Source organism: Rissa tridactyla, chromosome 4, assembly GCF_028500815.1.
Source record: "Rissa tridactyla isolate bRisTri1 chromosome 4, bRisTri1.patW.cur.20221130, whole genome shotgun sequence".
NCBI classification, from domain to species: Eukaryota; Metazoa; Chordata; class Aves; order Charadriiformes; family Laridae; genus Rissa; species Rissa tridactyla.
In genome coordinates, this window is record NC_071469.1 from 43,974,072 (window position 1) to 43,998,278 (window position 24,207).

The 24,207-nt window shown below is 39.1% G+C and overlaps 2 protein-coding genes across 3 annotated transcripts; one reads left to right on the forward strand and one right to left on the reverse strand.

Annotated features, from left to right (window-relative positions):
- Positions 1-607: 607 nt before the first annotated feature.
- On the reverse strand, positions 608-22,710 carry SNAP23 (synaptosome associated protein 23). Of its 2 annotated transcripts, none has more exons than XM_054197863.1 (8): positions 22,575-22,710; positions 13,355-13,460; positions 12,757-12,798; positions 10,931-10,979; positions 10,296-10,413; positions 6,647-6,799; positions 5,948-6,092; positions 608-3,350 (listed from the first exon to the last, which is right to left on the reverse strand). In XM_054197863.1, the coding sequence occupies exons 2-8, from the start codon at positions 13,409-13,411 to the stop codon at positions 3,285-3,287; spliced, it is 630 nt and encodes a 209-aa protein (XP_054053838.1). In that variant the 5' UTR covers positions 13,412-13,460; positions 22,575-22,710; the 3' UTR covers positions 608-3,284. The 2 variants fall into 2 exon arrangements, with proteins under 2 accessions (XP_054053838.1, XP_054053839.1); XM_054197864.1 differs by lacking the exon at positions 22,575-22,710 and adding an exon at positions 22,234-22,369.
- Positions 22,089-23,446, forward strand: LOC128908190 (translation initiation factor IF-2-like). Its single transcript, XM_054197858.1, has 2 exons — positions 22,089-22,868; positions 23,207-23,446. The coding sequence occupies exons 1-2, from the start codon at positions 22,212-22,214 to the stop codon at positions 23,267-23,269; spliced, it is 720 nt and encodes a 239-aa protein (XP_054053833.1). The 5' UTR covers positions 22,089-22,211; the 3' UTR covers positions 23,270-23,446.
- Positions 23,447-24,207: the final 761 nt, after the last annotated feature.

A 24,207-nucleotide genomic window follows, 5' to 3' on the forward strand; every position in this document is an offset into this window, starting at 1 on the left:
AGAAGTATACTATATGAGAAGTACTTCCTCCAAGCCATTCCCAGATATGCTATTCTCTTGCAGCTGAAAACTGCTGCAAGTGAACATAAGTCTGTATTTCCCCTCCACCTCCTCCCCACTAAGAGCATTCTGGGAATCTGAGGTTCAAACATCAGAGAAAATACAATTTAAATTGCCTTGCAAGTGAAATTACATTGGCTGTAGACTGAATCATTAGATTTCACCTACTGGACTAGTATTTGCTAGGCATCTGTTACCGATATTTGACTGGAAAGTTTAAGTTATGTTACTTAGTTCCTTTATCATCCTGAGGTATAGTGCCACATCAAATCACAGTCTTTCAAAGAAAAGATGGATACATTTCATAGTTTGAAGTTAGGTGATGTTGATTATGCAGGGATGAAAACCAAAGTGTTAAAAAAAAAATAAATCACAATATCCCTTTCTTCCCAACCACACCCATTCCTTTGTTAGCATTAGGATTTCTGTGAAATAAAAATAGAAGGGAAACTTCCTAGTTGCAGAGTAGCAACTAGTTCTGCCAAGTTTTTCAAGGACAGGAAACTAAACAAAGACATTTCTAAGAGAAAAATAGTTTTAAAACACATTCAGTTACAAAAGTATGTATTTTTGTGCACAATATATAGTTTAACAATCAAAAGCAGAAACTGTAAACCTTCATTCTTAATAGCATTCAGAAATACAAAGATGTACAAGTGTTGATTCCATCCCATAGATATGGAAATGAAGCATCTATTCTATAGACAACAGTAAGACAATCCAAGAAGCAGACTGTGTTGTTCGCTAACATAAAGGCACCAACTCCCTCACGGATTTGGCTCTTGCTGCATCAGAAGATAGTATTGATACTCTGCTAATACTCAAGCTTAGAGTCTCAGAAATTATTTCCTTGTGTGGTACTCATTGCAATATTTCAATTCCGATATACCAATTGCAGATTCTCTCAGCCAACATGCTAATTTGTTGTTAGAGCTCAGGGAAGTCAAGAACACAGACTTGTCATGGCAAGGGAGAAAACCATTCCAGTGTTTGGAATGTCCAGATGCTACAGAGCAGGTTGCACTATTGTAAGCAGAATAAGGTAACCACTTTAATCTTCTGTTCCAGGAGACAATCATAATTAAATAACATATACTTTGCTTTCACAACCAGCAGCAAATATTCCTTCAGTTAACCTGAAGTTTGTAATAAGGGGAAGAAAAAACCCATACAAATCCCTTAGGCTTTCCCATGGAAGCGGTTGTTAGAAATTTACTATGCAATATTCTTAAAAGTACTTCTTTGCTACTTGTGTTTTCAATCACGTAATCTTCATTTACTAGTGGGGCAGATAATGAGCGTTTAAAATTCATTAGCTTTCCAACAATTACTGGAAGCCAGATAGAGCCTTCTGAAATATCCAGTCCCCTAAAAATTACTCTACCATATTCACATAAAACCACTGGCCTATTTATTACACGCAGCAGCTTCATCCTTTGGTCAGGTGTTGTTTTTTGTGCTTTGTTGGTTTTTTTTGTTTGTTTTGGTTTTATTTTTTTTCCTTTAAATATCAAGTTGTCCTGGAAGCGAACTGAGAATATACCAGTAATACTGGTTGTATTTCTACTAAAAAGAAAACAGAACACTAAAGACCGTTTGTCTTACATTTATGCAGATTAGTGTCATCTCTCTAGCCCTGGGATTCATTATTAAGGATACTTGTGGACTGTCCTTCCAAAAAAACACCCCATAATGCTATCAGTTTTAATTATTCCTCCAATCGATTTGGTTTGAAGATTTTTGTCATCCAGTGTTGAGTATCACAGATTAGTTCAAGCATTATTTTCACCTTTGAAATACACAGAATATATTGCTGGGTGGAGTTAAAATTATACAGGTTGCTTGCAATTTACTTGCCAAAAAAAATTTCAAGAAAATGCTGCAAATAAATCCGATTATATCACAGTAAAACCAAAATGCTTTTCTTCTTCGTAGGGAGAGCTTTATCTCAGCCAGTCAGAAACTTCTCTGTTCTGCAACAGAACAGGAACCCTTTAGTTGCAAGCAACTTAGACATGTAATATTTCTAACATTACAGTCCAAAGTCTGCAATAATAAACCAGTCAGGAATCTATTTAGAACATTTATTTAGCACTAGCATACAGTTCTCAAATAGATACTGCTTCCTCCAGACTTGTCATGAAGAAGTTTCATAATAAGCTTTTCTCTGTTTTCAGTAGGTTTAAGAAGCTCCCCCAAAGTCACTGCTGACAGCAAACTCTGCACCAGATCTCTGGCATTATTTTGCACTGGAGAAAGGCATGAACTGAACTCCAGTGAAAACTGGCCAAAATAGAATCTGACATGGGATGCAGAAAAGCTGCATGCTTTTCTATTCAGTTTCTTCCAGTTAAGATGCATAATTCAAACACTTAAAAGTTAACTTTTAGATGAGGGGCATAAAATTTTCCATCAAATAAATACTTTAGAGAGATAGTTTTATGTTCTTCTACTCACATGTGCATGGGGTTTAGATCAGGTATATATACAAACAACATATTATCAGAACAAAGCAGCATGATTTCCTAGTCATGGCCTCCAAACTGATGTCAATTTACAGTAAAGAAATGGAAACCTGTATATCCCTCCAGTTACCTTTAAACTTCACGTGGTTAGGAAGTGTTTTAAAGCCCTCAACACACAAGTAGTAAGTAGTGGGCCTCTACAATTCTGTAACCCTCAAACGGAACCCTAAACCAATCATGTGGTTTGAATTGTAACACTATGGTTAGCCCGCTAGAGATAGAAGTCAGACAATATTCACCAAGTCCCTATTTTAGTGAAGACACTCAACTTATGAGGTATTTCAAACAGTGCAAAGTGCCCTCTCCAACTTCCCACAACTGTGAATTCAGGTTACCCTGCTTGTTCAACTTCAATAAAAGGACTGTATTTTGCATGCAGATTAAAAAAAAAAAAAAAAGAGACTGGGAGGGGAAATAAAACATGCAAGAAGATTCTCAAAGCCATAACACTTTTAGCCCTGAGCAATTTAAAGAAAGTGAAGGCAGATGAGTGGGAAGAAGTTATGTTGGCTGCTTTCTTGGAGTCAAGGCCACATTTACATGAAACAATAAAAAAAAAAGAAAATTAATCCCTATAGAAAGGGTAATGCTTCATTTTTCCCAGCCCCTCTTATTTCAGAATAGGAGAAGTTTCACAGATCCATGAACACGGTGGCTTGCAGCTGGAGAGACAGTGTCATTGAACAATGACAGCAGGCTTTAATTGTCAATTAGTTTCTTGGCTCTGATGTTGGCTTGCTCAATGCGTTCCCTGTTTGTATCAGCCTGAAAGAGAAATTCATAGGTCATTCGCAGACTTCATGCAAAAGAATTTAAAAATTCAAACTGAAATGAAATTCTGAATTGCAAGTTGTTATCATTGTGGTAGACAGAAGGGGAGCAACTTTTATAAGCTGGGAGAATTCCCGCCCTCCCATCCACCCCCCAGCCAGCATATGCTGTCAATTTTGGCAGAACCAGAATCAGGAGAAATAGTTTTTAGTCTCTAGCTGACCCCCAAAACATACAGCAGCTTGCCTCAGCAAGTCAGGAAGAATATTAACAGAACAAGGGGATAAAAATTCCCTTTCTCCAAGTGCTTAGACATCTTAAGGACCTCTACAGAGCAGCTTTGTTGCTATGGACTAGAAGTAACAGTCAAAACTGGAAGTGACCTATGGGCAAAGTCAGAATTATTTCGCTTAGTGCAGATCCTTGGTTTTCATCCACACCCCCTCCCAGTGTCCTAGTGTCACAGTAGTATGGTATTGGTAAGAAAAAACACTTTATAATTGTTTTACTGTTACAAAGCATCAAAAGTCAGCCACAGCATCTAGACTGAACAAATATCAAAATACAGTTTTACTGAAAGGTATGATAAGGAGCTTTGAAATAATTCCCTGATTATCCAGCCTGCAGCAGGGAATGAGCAGAGGGGTAACAAGCATAAACCTAGCCTCTGCCCTCACCATGAGGAGTGGAATTCCTGAGAAGCTCTACCTGTGCTAACTATTAGCCATTTCACACCTTCACGCTGCAACAGGCTGGGAAGAGGACATTGCCAGTTCAAGCCCTTCCCTCCTGTTCTTCCCTTCCGGTCAAGGGTTGGAGAGGGGCAGGATTCTACTATAGAAAAGTGAGAATCGAACCTGTTAACAACACTTTAGAAACACATTGATCTAGCTACTAGATCTTCTAAGAAAAAGGCGGTAACATCAGCTTTTATGTGGGGTTTATTCAGACCAGGAGTCCTGCATAACACTGCAGGCTACCAAAAGTCAAGCCTATATATTTCTCAGGTGAGTAGGAATTTTTATTTTTTAAAGAAATAAAAATAAAAGCATCAACTCTATTCTGAAGTTAAGCTTAATATTGCTCTTTGTTTCTTTATATGATACTGTCCTTTGGAGATTTACCCTCAACATTCTGATTTGGTTTCCATACTGTTTGTTCATGAGATTTAAAAACAGTTATCAGCAGAAAAGGATTAATTTAAATATCCTGAGACAAGCTGCCAGTTTCAAAGACAGGAGGTGCACTTTCATTTTTATTTCTGTTTTGTAAAGCAATTTTAACTTGTTTACATCATATTTTAGTAGCTAGTAAGACTTGATCAGCAAGATTTATTCAGACCACTAAAATGAAAGAGCGTCAGGCCAAAACAGGTGCTTGAAACTACCAGAAACACTACTGCTAAAAGCACTAATTCTCACTTGCAGTTAATTTGACCAGGCAGTTTTCAGTCCATGTATAAACTGTAAGTATTTCACACCTCATTTTAAACTCCAATTAAGTTTTCTAGTGTTTTTTAAAAGTGTTTGATTTCTTTTACTCTATAGTCACCTCATATCTGCAGTTTCAGAACAGTGAAAGACCATTAAGGCATCCTTCATAAAATCATGTTGATTGGCCATATTAATAGCACAACCCCTAAATTACCAGACAAAATTGAGATGCTGACATAGGTCCAACCAGCATTTACATCAGACTAGCTCTGTATATTTGAGAAAATTATGTTCCTCTTGCTTTTAATCCTATTGGGCATTTCAGTGACATCTAACTTCCCATTTTGTGTTAATTCTATAGTTTTACAGCAAGTGGTTTTCACTTCTGCTTTTTAAAATCTTTAATATACACTATTCATAAAAGCTTTCATTCCCTTTCTTAACAGCATGCCCGTAAAAACTTCTATTCATTTCAGAATATGGGGATTTCAAAATATGACTAACATCCTCATAAATTGCCCTCCAAAAGAATCTCCCCCAAGCATATTTATATATGCTTCATCTGTTTTAAGAAGTTAATCTTTAAATCAATAAAATTTAAAAAATATAATAAAGATCTTATTGGTGATGAATAACTTCCTGTGCAGATGAGGGCAGACCATGTCCTGTGCATCTACAAAACCTATTATTCCAAAGTCTCCCCAGACCCAATGTTAACCTGTCCACAAGAATTCGGTCAACAAATTACCTGTGTTTTATTTTATGTTCAATGATTATAGTAACTTTTTAATAATTCCAGAGGAGTCTTTCTATTGTTAAAGATACCTATTCCCTACCACATACAAGATTCCCAACGTGCAACAATTCCCCAGTTATACCTCCAGTAAATGTTTGTCCTTTTGATCCAGTCAAATTTAGTTGTTTTCAGAGTAAGCAGTGTCCTGTGCTGTAGTTTTAGGTTTCCTGACGCTTTGAATTTTCAACTACATACCCAAACACCAAGATATATCTCTTGTTCAAATCACTGCAGCCTAGAGGATGGTATAATCTTAATGCATATTTACTGCAAATACAGGTAGATAGGACAGTGAGCCCATTCCTTTTAATTTCTCAGTAAAAACCTCTAAGCTGAAGGCAGAGAACACCTTTGACACTTACCTTTACATTTATCCGATCTATTTGTTTATTCTGGGCATCAATCTCATTGCCCATATCCAAAGCCATGTTTTTCAAATTCCCAAGAATGTTTCCCACTTGAGCAAGATTTTCATCCATTTCATCTTCTCTGGCATCATTTGTTATCCTGTTCAAATAATTAGAACAATGTTTCCAAGAATCAAGAACTTGCTTTTCCCGACCCTGAATTTACTTTAATAGAAATAGTTTGTTGCACAGTTATCTGACAGGCAATGTATTCAAGCCTAGTTCCCCCCTTTTAAAACTCCCCAAGCAAATGGCCCACCAAAAAAAGATGCCAAGTTAACTGCTATTACATTATTGGAATCTAAACTTCCTCTGGTAGCTATTATTTTAAGACACATTTGTCTCAAATATACTTTATGACAATAAAAGTCCTGATATTTTTAACAGTCACCACAGTAACAAAGCACTAAGCTCTGTAGTCCTCACATCCAGAAATAGAATGTAATACCACCTCTAAGAAAAAGTACAAGATGAACGCTACAGTACTGAAAGTGTAGGTGTCCACCCTCTCCTCTCCAAGCAGTAGCAATTCCTTCAAGCAGTAGTAAAAAACTTATCTGTTTAGCAACTTCACTTAAAATGCATCTGGAAGAAGTTGACAACTGCTAATTTAGGATTTCTCCATTTGAAATCAAGAAATATGAAGAAGCAAACCTTGTAATATATCCACCACTTGGTCCTCCAGAAGTCTGAGGCTGCTGCCGATTTATACTTGTTGGCTGCATGGATATCACATGATCTGCTGAGTTCTCTGTGCCATCTCCCCAGGTTGCTCTGTATGCCTTGCTAGCCTCAAAGTTCTTCGTCCTACTCCGTAAAAATAAGAAATCTGAACTGCTACATCAGAAATATGGGTTCCTGGCTCAAGTTCTGTATTAATCTAGATTTTTAAGAAACATTTGTCTTGTGCCTGAAAGAGATTAGTTTTTCTATAGACAAAGCCTTTTCTATATAATACAATTTCTTGTATCAGGATAGTCCAAACATAACTGAGTTACTCTAGGGACAGTGATTAATTTGGTCTTAAGCTTTTATACAAGCACAGAAGTTTCCCTAAAGTAATATACTTTACCAGAAGAGGAGAAGCTTATGACAGTAACAGGAAGCTTCCACTGTCATAAGATAAAGTTGCACTTACAACAGGAGTTAGTCTAGAGTCAGGATTAGTTACTGTTCAGGAAAGAAATAGGGATGAAGGAAAAAAACTCCCTCAAATACAAACAGCTACAGCACACAAGAAAACCATTGATCTTTACTGTTTTATTTCTCAAACATTTTCTGTCGCCATGTCTTTCTTTTTAAAGTTAATGTTTCTCAGGTTAATTTTGATTATGAAATAACAGTAATCATGTTTAAATAGCTCCTTCATTCTGCAATTCAAATGCATTAGATCCATTAAAGTGACACATCAACTTACCGTTACACTTATACCACATAATTCAGAAGAAAAAAACATTAAAGAAAGCACACTGACATGAAGCAATCTCAAGAATCCCAGACCCACAAAAGCAAGAGGGGAAGAAAATATAACAGAAAAATAACTGATCTAAATTGGGGTCAGTTCTCATGAACGCTAAAGAACGTATTTTGACAAGAATAGTTTCACGTTCCCCTTGTTTGCTGGCATTTTCAGGTTTAAGCTAGATAATCCAGACTCCACTGACACTTTTCTGCTTCTTTAAAAGCCTGTGAAGGGAAATCTGTAATATCTTTCAGTAGAACTATCTTTACAATTACAAGGTAATCAATTTCTATATTTATAGTGCCTTTCAGTAGCCCAGATGTTTCACATTTGAAGAGATGTGAGATTAGCTGTAATGAATATATATTCTCATTCTTAAGGCATTTATGTAATCAAAACCAGAAGCTGTATTTCATAGGTCAGATAGATCCTATGAAAAGTAATGTACTATGAATACAAAAAGGGGAAGAAATGGAGTAACTTCTCAGTTCAGAATGGAACTGCTGCACCCAGCAGAACCCTCAGGAAACCTAAACTACTCAATTCTAGCTCCTTGTGGATGCCCAGACTTAAGAGATCTCTTTAGGTTTACAGCAACTAGATCAAGCATTATGTTTTAATCTCATTCACACTAAAGCCACAACAGCAGGAGAGCTTGTATGTTTCTGGATTAGCAGAATCTAAGGTGCCAGAGGTAACTGTGAGGAATTTATTCAACAAAAACAAGTGGCCTGAAAACTACTTACATATCTTGTAGATGTATGTAAGTATGTACTATGTAAGTAGACAGCTAGAAACAGAATTGTTGCTCAAACTAAGCACAGTTAAGAACAAAGCTTCTCACCACCTGTTTTTTTAACAGCTGTTTTTCAAATTCATGTTTTTCAAATATGTTCACTTTTCTCATGTTTCATTTCGGTAAGAGTAAGGCAATTTATGTAGCCTGTAAAACCAGCAAGGGCTCAAGCAGTTGTTCATTTCCACAAGTATTACACTCTACAGTAATTGACATCTCCCATTCACGTCAGTATTACAACACATCACAGTCACAAGGAGACCTGCATGCAGACATCATGCACATGCAAGCACAAATCCAACAGAAGCATCACTTCAGACAGCTTGTTAAACGTACATCAGCACTAATAAGACTGACCTTGTCCTAAAATCCACTTTCAGCAGTTAAGTGAATACAGCTTCTCATCTTAGTCTTCATTTTTAGAAAGCAAGAGTCAGTGTTAGGAGAGAATGGAGAATAAAGAATAGTAAAGACCAGCAAGCACATAAATTGTTATTAGTATATAGATTATATTAGAGCACTGCCAGTATTTTGTGTTTTCACAAAGCTTTTATAAATAATCAAAGCCTAGGAGAAATGAGAAAAGCAATGTTTATTTCAGAAAGCGTTCTGATTTAGCTTTATGCAAAAAATGAAGTTTTGGAGTTAACTGGGTGGCAAATAACTGTCAGAAAAATTGATGTACCAGTAGATATATGAAAAGAATTCACAGTTTCTTCTTCTTCATTGCCCTCTATCTAGTAGATTTTTCTGCACATTACTACCCATTTTTCTATACAACTCATTATTTCTTTTATTGTTACCTGTGTATTTGGAGTTCCAAAAGAGTTCACAAATTCTGAGCCTGCTTAGTGTCAATAAGCTGCTTAGCTTCAGTGAAATAAGACAACTACAGAAAACAAAGACTGAGTGTGTCAAAATGCTCAAAGTCCGTCATCTTAATAAAACTAATAAACCAGTAAGCACACCTATCCAGAGGTCAGGACAGAAATAACTGCCTTTTCAAGATACTAAAGGTCTAAGACTTTTAGCCTTAGAAGCCACATTCATATCTATCCTAAGTGATCCTCAAAGTATTATTCTGTTGGATAAGCAGACTCAGCTACACCAAGGAATTTTTACCTAAATTTCTGCTACCTCTCAGTTGAATGGTGAAGTTATTTTGCTCATGCTAAAGAGCTAAAAAAAGAACACACACACACACCATTCACTTCAGTGGTCCCACTCTTAAAATAACTTATTTCTCCTTCACTTGGAAGAACTATGATTACATCCAATTCACCCAAATCAATTGGATACTTTGCTGCTTAAAGATAAAGCTAGCACACATCCAAAAAATAAATATTGTTTTCCTTACAATACTGATTCCTGATCATTGTTTAGGTGTTTAAAAGTACAAACCAAGTGCCATACAAAAGATTACATTACTCTTAACTGACTTGGATAAGGTAGCCATAACACTGATGTTATAAAGGTACTGTGAAGCAGGTCTGCAAGAATTTATGTTGTCACTAGTGAGATTAAAGCTTTAACAACAATGTCTGTTCTCCTACTCTCTTCCTCCCTAAAGCATGAAAATTTTTTAAATACCTAGAGAACGAGTATTACCTTCCTTCTCCAAAACAGAAGTTTTCTTGCTTTTAGTTTAGTACATAAGTACTTCTGTAAAAAAGTGATTTTTGCAGTCGAATTTCTAACAGACATGCACTTACATATAGCTATTTGCACTCCAATTTGGTCTCATCTGTATGGACATTAATAGTATTCTACTAAATATAAGCTTTAAGGAGATTACGGCACAATTGTGCAGGATGTCATACAGCAGCTACATTTACAGTGAAAGGGGCCCAATATACGGTTAGATGCAATTAAGCTTTTGCTAGTCTCATACAATTTTAGAAGGGTGCAGCTCTACAAACCAAAGCAGTCAACTTTCCTAGAGATTCTTCGTTTTTTAATTGGCTCTTTTATTAGAGACCTTCTCCCAGTACAGTAGCTATTGGGAGTATTCTAGAACTTCAGACTCAAGTACCAGTTTAACTGACCTGTTACAAGGACAGACACAGAGCCCACAACATTTGTTGAGCTCTGTCAGCGTCTTCTCAGCTTCTCTCATATCCTTATTTATCTGGTCCATGCCTTCTTCTATGCGATTTAGTTGTTCTAGAAGAGAAACAAGAAACCTGAATAAACACAGATTGGGCGAAGGCAGGGGTAGGATATTAACATTTCTTTCAAGCAGGAACTTACAAGTTTCAGTTCTATCTTTACCAAGACTAATGCCTATTTTCTTTCCTGCCTTCTGGGATTTTTTTTTTTATTTTTAGGAAATATATTCAGTGATACAGTTGTTTACTACATTAAAAATATTTTCCCTATCCTTACAGCAACATTTCTGTTGCTGCTTTCAGAACAAATGCAGAAATTCCACCTTTCCTGGTGGAAAGGAACAGCTTCTGTAGCAAAGCTGTATTAAATTTTAACTACCATGGTCTCTCAGCTACTTTAAAAACTCTTTTAAATACCACAAACACATGGGAATAACCAATTAGCAGATCTCATTTTCACACAAGTAGTCTTTAATAAGCCTTTAGTTTCAGCAACAACTCTTGCATGATAATCCTTTTTCTTAGTCATAAAATTGATTTTGAATGTTAGAGAGGAAGAAGGAAGAACTCACCTCCCTGTTCATCCAGCATAGTGATAGTTTTGATGCCAACATCCTGGGACTGCAGAAATAAATTTATTTGCAGATATAAAACCAGATTTCAATACATCAGTGCAAAATCAGAAGGCTTCTATAGTAGATTTGATAAGCCAACCAAGTTCATATTAAAACACTGTGTTAGGAATAACTTCTGTAGTAAAGCTATGCTAAATTTCAAATTAGATCCTATGTTAGGCTAATAATAATCTCACCTGTTAACCTATCTCAATTAGTGGGTTTTTTGGTGGTGTGCGGGTTTGGTTTTTGGTGCTCTTTTTTTTTCCTTTACACATTACAACAAGATGATAAAGTTTATTGTAATACTCAAACTGAAATATGACAATGTCAAGCTAAAAAATTAAACCTAGCTGTGCCTTGTTTTGAAAAGTAGTATTTAGTTTATTCTTTATTCCTACACCCTTCAATAGGGCTGACAAGGCCTTTAGTCCTGGAAGCTGGAGTAAAAGAAAGCAAAACAAAACCTGCAAAACCATTCTTGAGAATTCGGCAGAAGAGATCAGGAAGAGAATAGCCCATCCCTAGTTTTAGAACCAAGCAAGAGAGTCATCAGTGAGGTACATAGCACAGTACACTACTCTGCTGGCTCAAAGCCCTGAAACTAGCACACAAGTTGTACCCACACTTTACTGTAGAACTGTCTATGCTAGGAGTTATTTTAGCTTCTATGAATCATCAAACTATGATATCAAGAGAAATTATGTTGGTTCATTACACGTTCTTAACATGTGTTTGAAAGGTATTCATTAGGCTATGGTGATTCAAATGCCTCACTGGTAACAGCAGCATCTTCAGTTCCACAGCAGCCTGCTACCATCTGGACAGTGAGTACAGGCCCTAAAGCAGGAGTGACCAAGCACTTTAGGGTCCTTATTCATTGGATTATTTTTTTTAGTGTTCTCACACTGACAATAAGTTGTCTCAAGTCTTCACCACTAAAAGTCTGGGCATCAGCTTTGAAAGGCATTACTGCTTAGTCTCTGGATTCCCATTTGTCTATGTCATAGCCAAGTACTAGCAAAATTGTCTTGCTGAATCAGGTAAGCTTTAAGTCTACCGGAGCTGACTAACAGCCACCTTATCTTACTCCCTATCAACAGGATGCTCTATATTTTTTGAGATTACAGCATCAAAAGTAAACTTTTAGTCACTTCTACAATGGGGCATGCAAACCATAACAGTGCAGAGGAATAGATTCCTCACACAACATCACCTAGATAAACTTGGTTGGAATACAGAGTATTTATTTTAAGTCATGTACAAGGGTGTTAAGTTTCATTGTCATACTTCACTATCTTTAAAACTGATGAATAGATTGTAAGAAGGTGTATGTAGAACTGCTTTTGTTCAGAACCAAAAGTAGCCCTACCCTCTACTACCCCACCCAACTGAGCCCTGCCCTCCTCCTCAAAGCAAGACATTTTCACACTGTTCACAGCCAAAGTGAGCTAAAAGACAAACCGGAAGATATTATGAGGAGCAAGTGATGCAACAAACAAAACCATAACTGACCAGCACAGAAGACTGTTTATAACTGATCTGTAGCATTTGGAGATTAGGCCATTTTGCTTAAGAGGAAAACAGGTAGAAAGTATATTGATCCTTCTGACTTTACATAATATGAAAAACATTGTGTTTAAGTCATTCCATCTCTATTACTGAATTAAACTGGCAACTTCTAATATTAAAAAAGACAAAAAAGTGATTAAGGTCACTTTGTGATAGTTAACATGATGCTGCTTATACTTAAATCCCCAGGGAATTCAAAAGCTTTTCCTTACCTCAATGGCCAAGCCAAGAATCCTCCTTGTGCTTTCCAAAGACTAGAAAGAGAATTTTAAAATGAGAGTTAACAACATATATCAGTGTTTGAAAGTCTTTACCAGTTCATTGCAGTAAGGCAACCAGTATACAAAGGTTCATCAACCTGTCTGTACATAATACATGCTACAACACAGTCATAGCGGCAGCATACTAGAGTTTTTTTTCAGCAGCTAGTAAATCCTTGGGTTTTAGTACTTGCTAGTACTTTGTTTATTACATTGGAAAGTCATTATAAAAGAGAAGATATTCAAATGAATTCTAGTTAAATAGAAGAAGTCAACACAATTAAGAGTAATGTAGATACCCAGCCTGCATTGTCTCAATAATCAGGAGTGGGTGATCAGTAGTCAGTCAAGTCAGTGGCTTTACAATTTAGAAGTTTAAGTTCAGTCTTAATTTTAGGAGTAGTCTTTGGTCCAGTATTTACCAAGTAAAGTGAGAGTATGAAGCCATACCCTTGCAGAATCACTACCCTAGACTGTCTTTATTTTTAAAAGATATTGTAATCTTGGCAGGTAAGTACTGTAATCCCAGATGGCTTCCTGTAATATTTACCTCATCAGTGACCTGGTTGGCCCTCAGCTGAATTTCTTCAGGTGATAGTTCAGCCATGATGTGGAACTATTAATTGTAAGTAATCACGTTAAAGAGAATCTTCCCCCTGTAACAAGAGATACTCGGTATGAATCAGAAACTAGACAACAGTTCAAAGAGTGAAAGCCTATACATTCTGCTTAATACAACAGCTGGTTAGGACTAGAAGGCACTAAAAAAATTATTCATCTGATACAACATAACTCAGGAGTTAGAGAAATGCAGAACAATCAGTACGTGAAATAGTTTCCTTTCCAAGGCTTGGCTTCCTAAGCATTTTTGGAAAATTCTATCTATTGTTAGTTAAGGTAAAAATCAGGAAATGAAGTCTTAAAATAAAAAGCTTCTCCACATTGAAAAAGCGTGTTGGTTTACCCAGTAATCCAGAAAGAAATTCATTAAGGCATTTAAGTTACTAGAGTAAGCTTTAAGTGTTCTTCCCCTTCCCTTTGAGGGATTTCAACAGACAGTCAGAAGAAGGGGAAACACTTTCACAGATCAAGCACCACCCAAAATGATTCCAGTAACACTCCAGAAATAGTTCTTACATATGATGAATCCCTCAAACGCAAAAGGATCTGCAAAAGTTTCAAGTTGTATGTCTGCAACTCTAGCAAAGGTTTTCAAATCTACCTTTCGCATAACAAGGATAGGCTCAAGATTCTCAGAACTGAAGCCCCAACACACCATGATTTAACTTTTGCTATAAACAGGAGATATATTTTTGCCTGAAGTGACAAGAAGAAAAAGCAAGCCCATCAATAAATACAGTCTTATCAGAGCGAGGCTTTTTAGAGCTAAGAATCTGTATTTTTGTTGGAGGAATGTTAATAAAGCTGGCACTCCTAGCAATGGGAAAACAGAGCTCCCAGGCTATAAAGAATTTAACAATAAGAGGATTTTTTAAAATGAATTTTCCCCTTAACTTTAGATTAATCCTTGTCCTTTCACATGGGTAGCTTCCAAATTAAGTTTGCATTATCCGTTGAGATCACTCCAACACCCTGCTTGACTAACAGAACTCTGTTCCATCTTCCCCTTCAAGATCAATGTTTTAGAAGACCGTGAGGTAACTCACTGCATTAGTAACTGCTCCTAGAAGGGTAAATTCATGCAGATTCACTCAGCTGTTAGCTAAAGAATGGTCGCTGTTTACAGCTCTCTGCACAAAGTATGCATACCTCTGAGGGCAAATTGAAATCAAGACACCTTTGCAGCTGAAGTACTTCAGAATTTAGAGACTTCAGCAAGTCTGGTCTTTAGCACCTGACATACCTCCCCAGCCTAAGACTATGACTCTAGGAGGTTTTTTCTAAGTAGTATCAACACAAGTTTGTCTATTTTTTTTTTTTTAAAGTGATGGCAAAAACTCTCTCACACAAGGCCTCCAATAGCTCTAATAGCTCAGTTTTCAGCAGTCCAGTTTCACTACATAATCAGTGACTTATCTTTTCATTAACAGGTTTAAGCTCCTTTGGTGAAGTTTATTTAGGGCCGCTGAGTCCCAACCTTGAACTTGGGAACATCCTTCAAGCTGCTTTGCACAGCTAAGGACCATTAAAGCAGGGACAGGGAGGAAAGGACCTATTTTCACTGAATTAGATTAAGCACAGGAAAAGTTACATGAAGCTAGTTCTTTGGGTAAAGACCTCGCATCTTCTTAATATTGAGAAATATGATGAAATTTCAATTTTATAGTTGCACTGAACAAGCAATATCTGGATTACTGTAGTTGTTGCAGGTTTGGCCAGCCTTTCTCTACTTTGGGTGCCATGCAGTCAGGTACTTCTGCAGCTTGGAGCCATAACACACACGTCTCATCTTGGACAGCAAAAGGGATATCATATCCCCACCCTATGAATACAAGGGCTTCCCAAGAATCCAGCTGTAATTGTATAACAGGGCCGGAAATACAGCTGTATTCCCAGAGTGACCTGGAGATTTCTTTTTCAGGAGCCCCGGTGTCCTGCTTCCTTTTGCAGCTGTGGGCTCAGCCTACCCAGGAGTTCACACACCAGCATAAGCACAACTGCTGGCCACATGATGTAGCCCTAGCTCAGAAGCTGTCTTTGAGTTACCCAAGAGCCATACTGCAGCCAACACTACACACTACGACATCAGATTCTCTGCTTTTGAGGCAAGGGCAACGACAATAATATTCTCAAGCATGCATAAGAATGATTTGTTTACAAAATAAGTCTTTAGTGGGTAATAAGATTCTCATCTTTGAATAGATGTTTGCAAATACATTATACTGCTACTTTCACATCAAGAAAGCACCCAAAATCAGAAGAAAGAAGGTATACTTTATCAGGCCAGATACTGAGTTTTGTGTTTCATTCAATACTGCCAGAATGTTGTCCTGTGCTACTAGAGCCACAAGTTCATGGAGAAGCCATTGAAAAACAAACCAGCAGTGAGGCTGAAAAAGAAGGAAGGAGACAACAGTCATCACTTCTGACTCCCAAGCTAGTTATTCTTGGTGGTACAGTTTGGAAGGTAACATATTACTGGAAGCTGACAGTTACGAATTAACTTCAGGACTGAAGCTCACGTACACTATACTGAATTCACCCTGGGCTGACAACTGCGATATTAATAAAGTCCTAAGAAAGATAATGCCATGTTGAAATCTGATAGTACTTACATGAAGAGACACAGCAATTACATAAAGTAGCTCCTTCACATACTGTCAGCTACCAAACTATTCCCCCCTCCACCTTTGTCTTATTTACGTTACCTCACTAAGGAACTAGCAATTCATTATTTGACATAAGTTACTAGTAACACACTAAAACTAGAAAGTGTCTGCAGTTGCATTTGACACCAGACAACAGCTTGAAAAAAAAACAAACAAAAAAACAAGCACTTGTCACCAAATCTACCAGTTCTAAGAGTTGACAGACAAGCTTTGCCTTCCCCTAGCTTGCTCACAGCTTCCTGAACAAGTTCACTGCCAGACAGGAAGAAGTTCTATGGAAATCCACAGCATTCCTCCCACTTTCCCCCTAAATCAATGATATTTGGTCTTGAAACTGTTTATGAATTGACCTAACACTGAAGAAATCCAGTTGCAAGATAGGAAGGAAAAACAACCCTTCTACATAACAGATTTCCACAATACAGAGCAAAATAGTTACTTCCAGAATTCCTCAGAGCTGAGGCATGCACGTGCTTATCTTCTGATGCTCATATTTGGACACTTGTAGTGTTTTGCCTCTTGCGAGATGAAAACATAATCTAAAGTGACAGTTCATATGTCCAATTTACAACTGCCAGGATAACTGAGCTATGTGGGAGGAAGCTAAATAAAACCACTCAGAACACTTAGTTAAGAGACAAGTGTTCTGACAATCCTTTACTATGGATAACAGGGTACAGCTACTTGCTGGTCTTTTCTGATCATTTCTTGAGGTCTTATGTCACCGCAAACAGTGACAGATCCCTTCTTCTTCCCCCCTCTAGACTTCCCAGCAAGCTTACCCACCTTCACTTTTCAGCCATTAGAGCTACATGAAACAAGATACCATTTCCTTCTTAAGACAGGCTTAAGAAAGGACGCTCTTTGAATTGGTTTGATTATAACGTCTCTTTAAAGCTGAATATCACAAACTGATGCATCCAACTCCACAAAGCCATAGTTTTATTCTGGTTAATTTGTACAACTCAGTTGGCCAGCACTGCTTTCGTAAACACACACACAACCTGCACAGTAACTCTGCAGAGGAAGCAAGAATAGAAAGAGATATTCCCTAGGCAGTAACAAAGAGACTTCTCACCACACAGCATTTTGTAACATCCAAAAAAAGCACACAGGAGTAACAGAGAAGAAATCAAACATTTCAAAAAAAAGCCTGTTTCCAAAGATGGAAATACATGCTTGATAGCAGCATGTCTAACTGCAATAGCTGGAACATAGCAGGTCCCTGTACTGCAAGATATCTCTGAAGGAGTTAGAACACCCAAGATGAGGCCGTTTGTATTGAAATAATAGCTCGGATATTCCAACAGAACACACTGTACATACAGAAAGAAGAGCTACTCATTCCTCTGTCTTTCTGCCTAGGAATCATAAAGGACCCACTGAGGTATCCAGCTTTTAAGTTAATGGTATATAACAAAATGATTTTTATATTCAAGACATTAAGATTCCTCAATAAAGACAAGATATTCAGGGAGAAAATACATGATGTGGCTAAAGTATTCCTGGTACGTATTTTTATTATAGTGTAATATTTGCTAAGGCAAGCATTTATTTTAATATCAATGCTCAATGCCCATTTTCTTTGCTTTCCTTCCTATCATTTTAAAAATCCTAGCCACAAAGTAACCAATGAAAAAAAGACAGCCTACAAAGAGACTTCATAATGATATTGCAACAATATTCTGCCATTTTAGTTTATTCTCTCTAGAGTGTTAAGTTTTAAAGAAACTAATGTACCTAAATACAAAGTAGAACTCCTTTAAAGAAGGATGTACCATCAGCTGTATTTACCTTTTGTTATCAAAAAGTACTCTGCAGTATTTACTTAGTTACCAGACTGCAAGGATTAAAGTTAAACCCATTTAGCACAACCCACCTCTACCCCTTGAAAACCTGGAACCTTTAACCCCTCTACCCAGGAAAACCTGGCACCTACAGACTATGCAGAACTAAGCTTGCTACAAAAATACACTTTCTTGAAGTAACAGGCCTCATGAAACTTTTCTACTAGGAAACTAAGATGACTACAACATATTCATCATCCTAACTATCACTGTCTTATAAAAACAAGAATTCATCAAGAAACAAGAGCAGCAAGGAAATAAGTGCAGGGCCTGCAAATCATAAGAGTTTGTCTTTTCTGCCATGTTTTACTGTGGATATTGTGGGCGCATAAGAAGTTCTTTGAAATTCCAATTCTGACCACAAGCTTTAGATACAATGTTATCTCTTCACAAGACTATTCATATTGTGCTAAGCCATCCTATAAGCTCACCATTATAATGGATATTAAAATTAGGATATTACTGTCCAAACCACTTGAGGATAGATTACATCTAAGTTACTTCTATCCCTTGGACAAAAGGAACGATGAGATAAGGGAAATAAATTTGTGTCTGCACAGACTTTTCTCCCCACTTACTATGCATTTAGCCATGGCTCCAAAACCCCTGAAAAACCTTCATTTCACTCTCCTGTGTGAAATTGTTAGGTTGGAGAAGGCTGAGGAAAAGACACAGCACAGGTGATCTTGCAGAACTGTTTAAAACCTCAAGGTGTCTCTGAGGGACACTACAGGCGGTTTTGGGCTGACAGTGCCAGACCCTTTCAAAGCATCATTGGTTTAGAGAGCTTAATTTGCTACCCCATATAGCACCTGACGCATTTCACTAGGTTCTTTGTTTTGAAAAGACTGAAGGTGACACAGATCGGTACGAGCGATGGCTGTGTCTATATTAGCAATAGGGTGATCCTGTGAGGGCAAGTTTTTGTTTGGGGGAAGCACTGCTCACACTACCACAGTTCAGGTGGATCAGTCAGAATTATTTAATCAGAGCTCTACCCCAACCCCAATTACTGATTTGAGAGCTAATGCCTGCCAAGACATAACTTTCATAAGACTGAGTGCAGTAGGAGCAGTGGCCTACTATCTGCATGTATAAGTCTCCAAGTTTAAACTATCTGCTTGGGATCAGGAAGCTAAGGCAGCATCGTTTTATCCAACAGCAGCTCTCTGGATGGGATTCCCTGACAATAGGTGCATTAAAAATCTTCAGGGGAAAAAATAAAGCATTTGAATGGACAGAGCCTCAAGACCAAAGTACTGTTTTATGCTGCCAGCTACAGCATAGTTATCTTTGCAACCCATCTTGCAAGAGCACACAGTAAAAAATTAACATGAAATCTTTCTTTCTTGTCTCTGTCATTGGTCTAAGATACTCCTCTGCACAACCACGGGTTTTTCTTACAATTGTCTTCTTTTTCATTCAGAATTACTTGTAAACTGGATGCCAGCTATTTATGCCAACACTCAGTTTCCAATGTAAACAAGTTTCAAAAGCCATTACAACAGTGAGGTTTATAGTCTTTTCAAGGATTTTTCAATCACAATAATATAAGACACTTCAAGGTAATAAAGCTACAGTAGACAATTTACATGCTGTTTGAATATGCTTTTCAGCAGTAGCTGAGAAACAATTCTAAAGCTTATTAGCTCTAGAGAAAAAAAATTTTACTTCCTTGTTTTATGACAGTTATGGCATATTCAGGCCGTGCTATCCAAAGCACTCAAAACCCATAGGAATTTTCCATCTTACTGATCTTAGTAAATTTAAACCAACTGCAGGGCACCACAAGGTCTAATGAAGTGCTTGCTCAACTACACTTACACAGTCCGTATCTTGGAAGGACTGTGGGCAGAAGAGGCTGTCAAAAGTGACAAGTTTACTTCAACCAGACAGATCTACTTGCACCAGACCAATAAGTTGTTCTGATTGCTTGCACCTTCACAAACCCACCTTGAACGATCATAAGGTTTTTGTCCAGCATCTCTGGCTGACATGCAGTTTTGTGCCTCTGACAGATTGAATGCCTTTCAGAAATTTGTCACACGTTTGCTAAATATCATAAATTAATTCCTCACCATCTGGAGGTCCTCTATTTGAACATAACCCCTTCTCTGTCAAGTTATGCATCTAATCAATATCACGTGATTTTCTTCCTCTTTCACTGATAGCTCTAAACTAAAAGTTAAGCACAAACATTTCTTTTTTTCTGTTAAAGATATTTTGATAACATCAACACCACACTGCAGGCTGTGCCTCGGTGCCTGTTTCCATAATGGAGAATAAGCAAGGGGTCCACAATTTCCTTGCAAGTAGGAAGTAAAGTGAGAGAAGAAACCAGCATAATACTTTTAGCAATGGAAGACAATAGCTGTGAGAGCTGGAAGTTGGTGTAAGATTATTTGTTTAATGCCAAAACTGTAAGGTTTATTAAGCCTGCCTTCTAGAATAATTTCTTTTTCTCTCTCAAAAGAGCTATTTCCAAGCTGTGAATGAAAGCCACTAACTTCTACAAAGTGTTCTAGCAAGACCCCATGCTTACATCTTCATGTTCCTTTCCTCTTAAAAGCCTAGTGAAAGTTTTTGGCAGTCAGGAACTAAACACAGCAGAGTTGCATGGAAAACTTTCATACATGTATGTCCGAGTTACTAATTTTTAGAAAGCCATAATATGACAGAATCCTACCCCTTCTATTTCAAGTAACTATATTTGACTACCTCTTCCTTTCAGATAAAGGAGAAAGAGATACTTGTACTTTATCCTTTTAACATAAACCAGTAGTAAGAATAACCAAAGGATTAAACCTTAAAATCCTACAATTCCCAGTTCACTAGTTCTTTCCTTGGATGTTTCATATACATACCAAGGAAGAAATAATAGCTACTAACCAATACATCTAAAAGTATGATGGAGAAATGCAGCCTATGCTTCCTTTTGGGTAATCTTACCACAAAGGTAGGAACTAGGAGATGACAACTGTTGCAGCAACTGACTGAAAGGCAGTATCTCATGAGCTATGCTTTTACCCATCAGCAAATTGGTATAGCCTCAGGTGATCATGGATGGATGTACTCCCAGTTCCTTCTCTTGTAAAGCAAGCTGTTGCCTTCCACGAAAGATGGAAAAATTTATGAAACAATGTTCTTAGAAAAATGTGAACGTTAATTATGAAATTTCTGTGCATTCTTGAAAAGATTAAAAATTAGACAGTTTACCAATTAGATGGCTTTGTATCAAGCGTTGGGTTTTTTTTTGTTCTTTCAAATTCTTATCACTAATGTAGAAGTTGTTTTTTTAAAACCCTTCCTTAACACAAACAGTTATCCTACTTGCTAGCTGAAATTCAGCCCAGCTAGTGCAGGGTGGTACAAGGTATCAGCACCAGAATGTACTCCTCCATATTATTATGCCTACAAGATAAATGAATAAAGCATCTGTGACCCTGGAAGAAGAGGCCAGGACCCAAGAACAAGACACTACTCTGCATGCTTCCTGCTTTCTCTTATCAGCTTCCTGAACACACTGCACAGAGACGATAGCGCAAAGAATAGGCGCTAGTAATGCCACCTCCTCTGTGCAGTGCGTTCAGTCCTATACTTGTCTCAACAATTCATTTTTGTCCCTGGAAAAGCCTCGTGATACCTCCTCTAAATTAGTTACTGGCCAACACAAATGAACAGCCAACCCTAGACCCACATACAGACTGTAACAAATTCCATTTCTTTTAGTGACACAAACTGTGCTATATAAAAAGCTACCTCAAAGACTGCAGAGCAGGGGAGGCCAGGCACACAATTGGTTACTCAACTGTCAGTAAGCAATTAATTACTCAAGTCAATGAATCAAGCAATTGACATCATAGGAGGCTTTTCCTTTGTCCGTAAACACCTTCCTATGTAGCTGTTCCCTCTGCAGCACAGAATGAGGTTTGTTTATGAAGGAGAAGTAAAGCAACACCCAGCTGCTTAGTTCTGAACACTAAGCATCTACTACCCTTTTTAAGAGAGTGAAAAAGAGGAAGGTAAATAGCTAGAGATATTGCACAAAGAAATTTCCAAAGTTTCTTTAGCTCATTTGCTCAGGTTGTCAAGTCACATGTGTTGATTTGATAGCCTTCACTGTGTGAAACAAAAATGAAAGCGAAAAAGGAAAAAAAAGTGATAAATAAAGCTGTCTCTTCGTTAGCTTCCCATAAGTGCCAAGAGCATCGAGATGTACGATTAAGAGAAGCACGAAAACACAGCTTACTTTTGACGTTTATTGCTTACTATGTATCAGAACAGCATCTCACCGGTTAGTCTAAAGGCAGCAGGACGTCACGCAAGCTTAGGAGGGGCAAGCACAAAACACCTGGACGCCCCCCGCAGGGGAGGGCCGGGGGAGGCCTCCCGGCACACCAGGGGACGGGCGCGGCCCGCGGCTGCGACGGGGACTCGGAGGGCCCTCTCGGGACCAGCACCCGGCCGCCGACTAACCCGGAGCCGAGGCAGGGCGACCCCGCTGGGCCCCCGCGGTGCGGAGCCGAGCCCGCCCCGCCCGGGGAGCTACGCGGCAGGGAGGCGCCCACAGACCGGATCCCCCAGCCAGATGCCCCGCCCGGAGCGCGAAGAGGCCCAGCCGCCGTACACCTACCGGCAACACCGTCACTCCTTCACAGCCCACCGGAGCGGAGCCAAGCCACCACTGAGCCGAGCCGCCCCTTTAAGAGCCCATCTCCCGCCGCGCCCGCTGCCGAGCGACGACCCGCCAGCGCCTCACCGCCCGCCCCCCGGAAGCGGGAGCGAGCACCGCCCAGCGGCGGCGCCGCCCGCCACACGCAACATGGCGGGGGAAAGCAGATGCCCCCGGCGCCCCCGGGCAGGGGCTGGTACACCCAACATGGCGCCGGGGAGAGGTTGTGCGCATGCGCCGGGGTGTGAGGGCTGGGTGAGCAAATAGGGCAGTTTATAACAAATAGCCCTGCTTTTACATCAGTAGGGTTCTCCTCCGGGCGTCCCGGTCTGAGTGACACAGGGCTAATTTCTAATGCCTGGGAAATTTACGCTTTTAGAAGACTCTAGTGTCTGAATTTCTGAAAATACTTACTTTATAGCCAGATATGGTGTGTGGGATTCAAGGCCTTGCCAGGTGCAGGGATGAGGAGGAGCAAGACCTGGGCACTTGACTCACGCTGTCCCACAGGATTATTTCACACTGTGAATGTCACAATAAATATAAATTACAAAGTTTGCTGAAAAGTTCTCTCTCTTTCTTGCTGGCAGCAGTCCCGAGAACTCCTTGCCCCAGTGCTGGACCCCTGGGCCCTTCCCTTCCTCCCGAAGCCGTAGCGCTCACGGTGTCCAACATTTGCTGTCCACTGCTGGGAGTGCACAGCTTCCCACTGATGGAACTGGCTGAGTATGATTCTTGTATATCTTATATTGGTATCAGGATCAATGTTGGTTCTTTAGTATTATCGATGTTAATTACCTAGTCTTATTCTATTAAACCTGTTTGTATTTCAACCTTTGGGTTTTCTTGTTTTTCCTGATTCCCCTTCCCAGGTGGGGAGGGATAATCGGATGATAGAATAATTGTCTAAATGACAATAAATTGTTGGGAGTTCCTCAAACCATACCAGCGGGTAAGTTGCCAGAAGGAAGTGTGTGAGCCCCTCTGCTGTTACCAGAGAACGAAGGTAGAAAGGGAAAGCTGCCATTTGGAATCACAGACCTCGTCTGGTGTGGCTGGGCCAGCGAGCCTTTCCTGAGAGGTGTTCCCTCTCAGCTGTGGAGAACTTCTTCCCTGTTGGGGCTGCCATTTGGATCCTGTACCTGCTGTAAGGCTGCTAACTCGGAGTGGTGCTGGGAACTCTCACAGCATCGAGGCCGGCAGCAGCTGCTGTGGCTCTTTGAGCCTGGTTGAGGTCCCTCATCCAGTGACACCGCTGCGATCTCGCAGCCGGCCCTTGGTTTCCCTTCTCTCGGGATGCTCGGAGCCCCTCCCTGGTGGATCAAGGCTCATTGCACACTGCAGAGCCCGGGCATGAGCACGCATGAGCATGTCCTCCTGTCCTTCAAATTGCTCCTGGAACCGGTTTTCCAGCCACAGCCGCCCTGGCCCAGCACAACATCGTCAGTGGCTTCTCGCTGCTGAGGTACCTGCAGTCTGCAGTGCTGGCTTTTTAGGGTGGCAGCATGTGGGACAACGTTTATAGCGCCATATTTACACATAATAATAACAACGTTTATTACCATTATCGGTTGGTAAATGCCCCCAAGCGGCA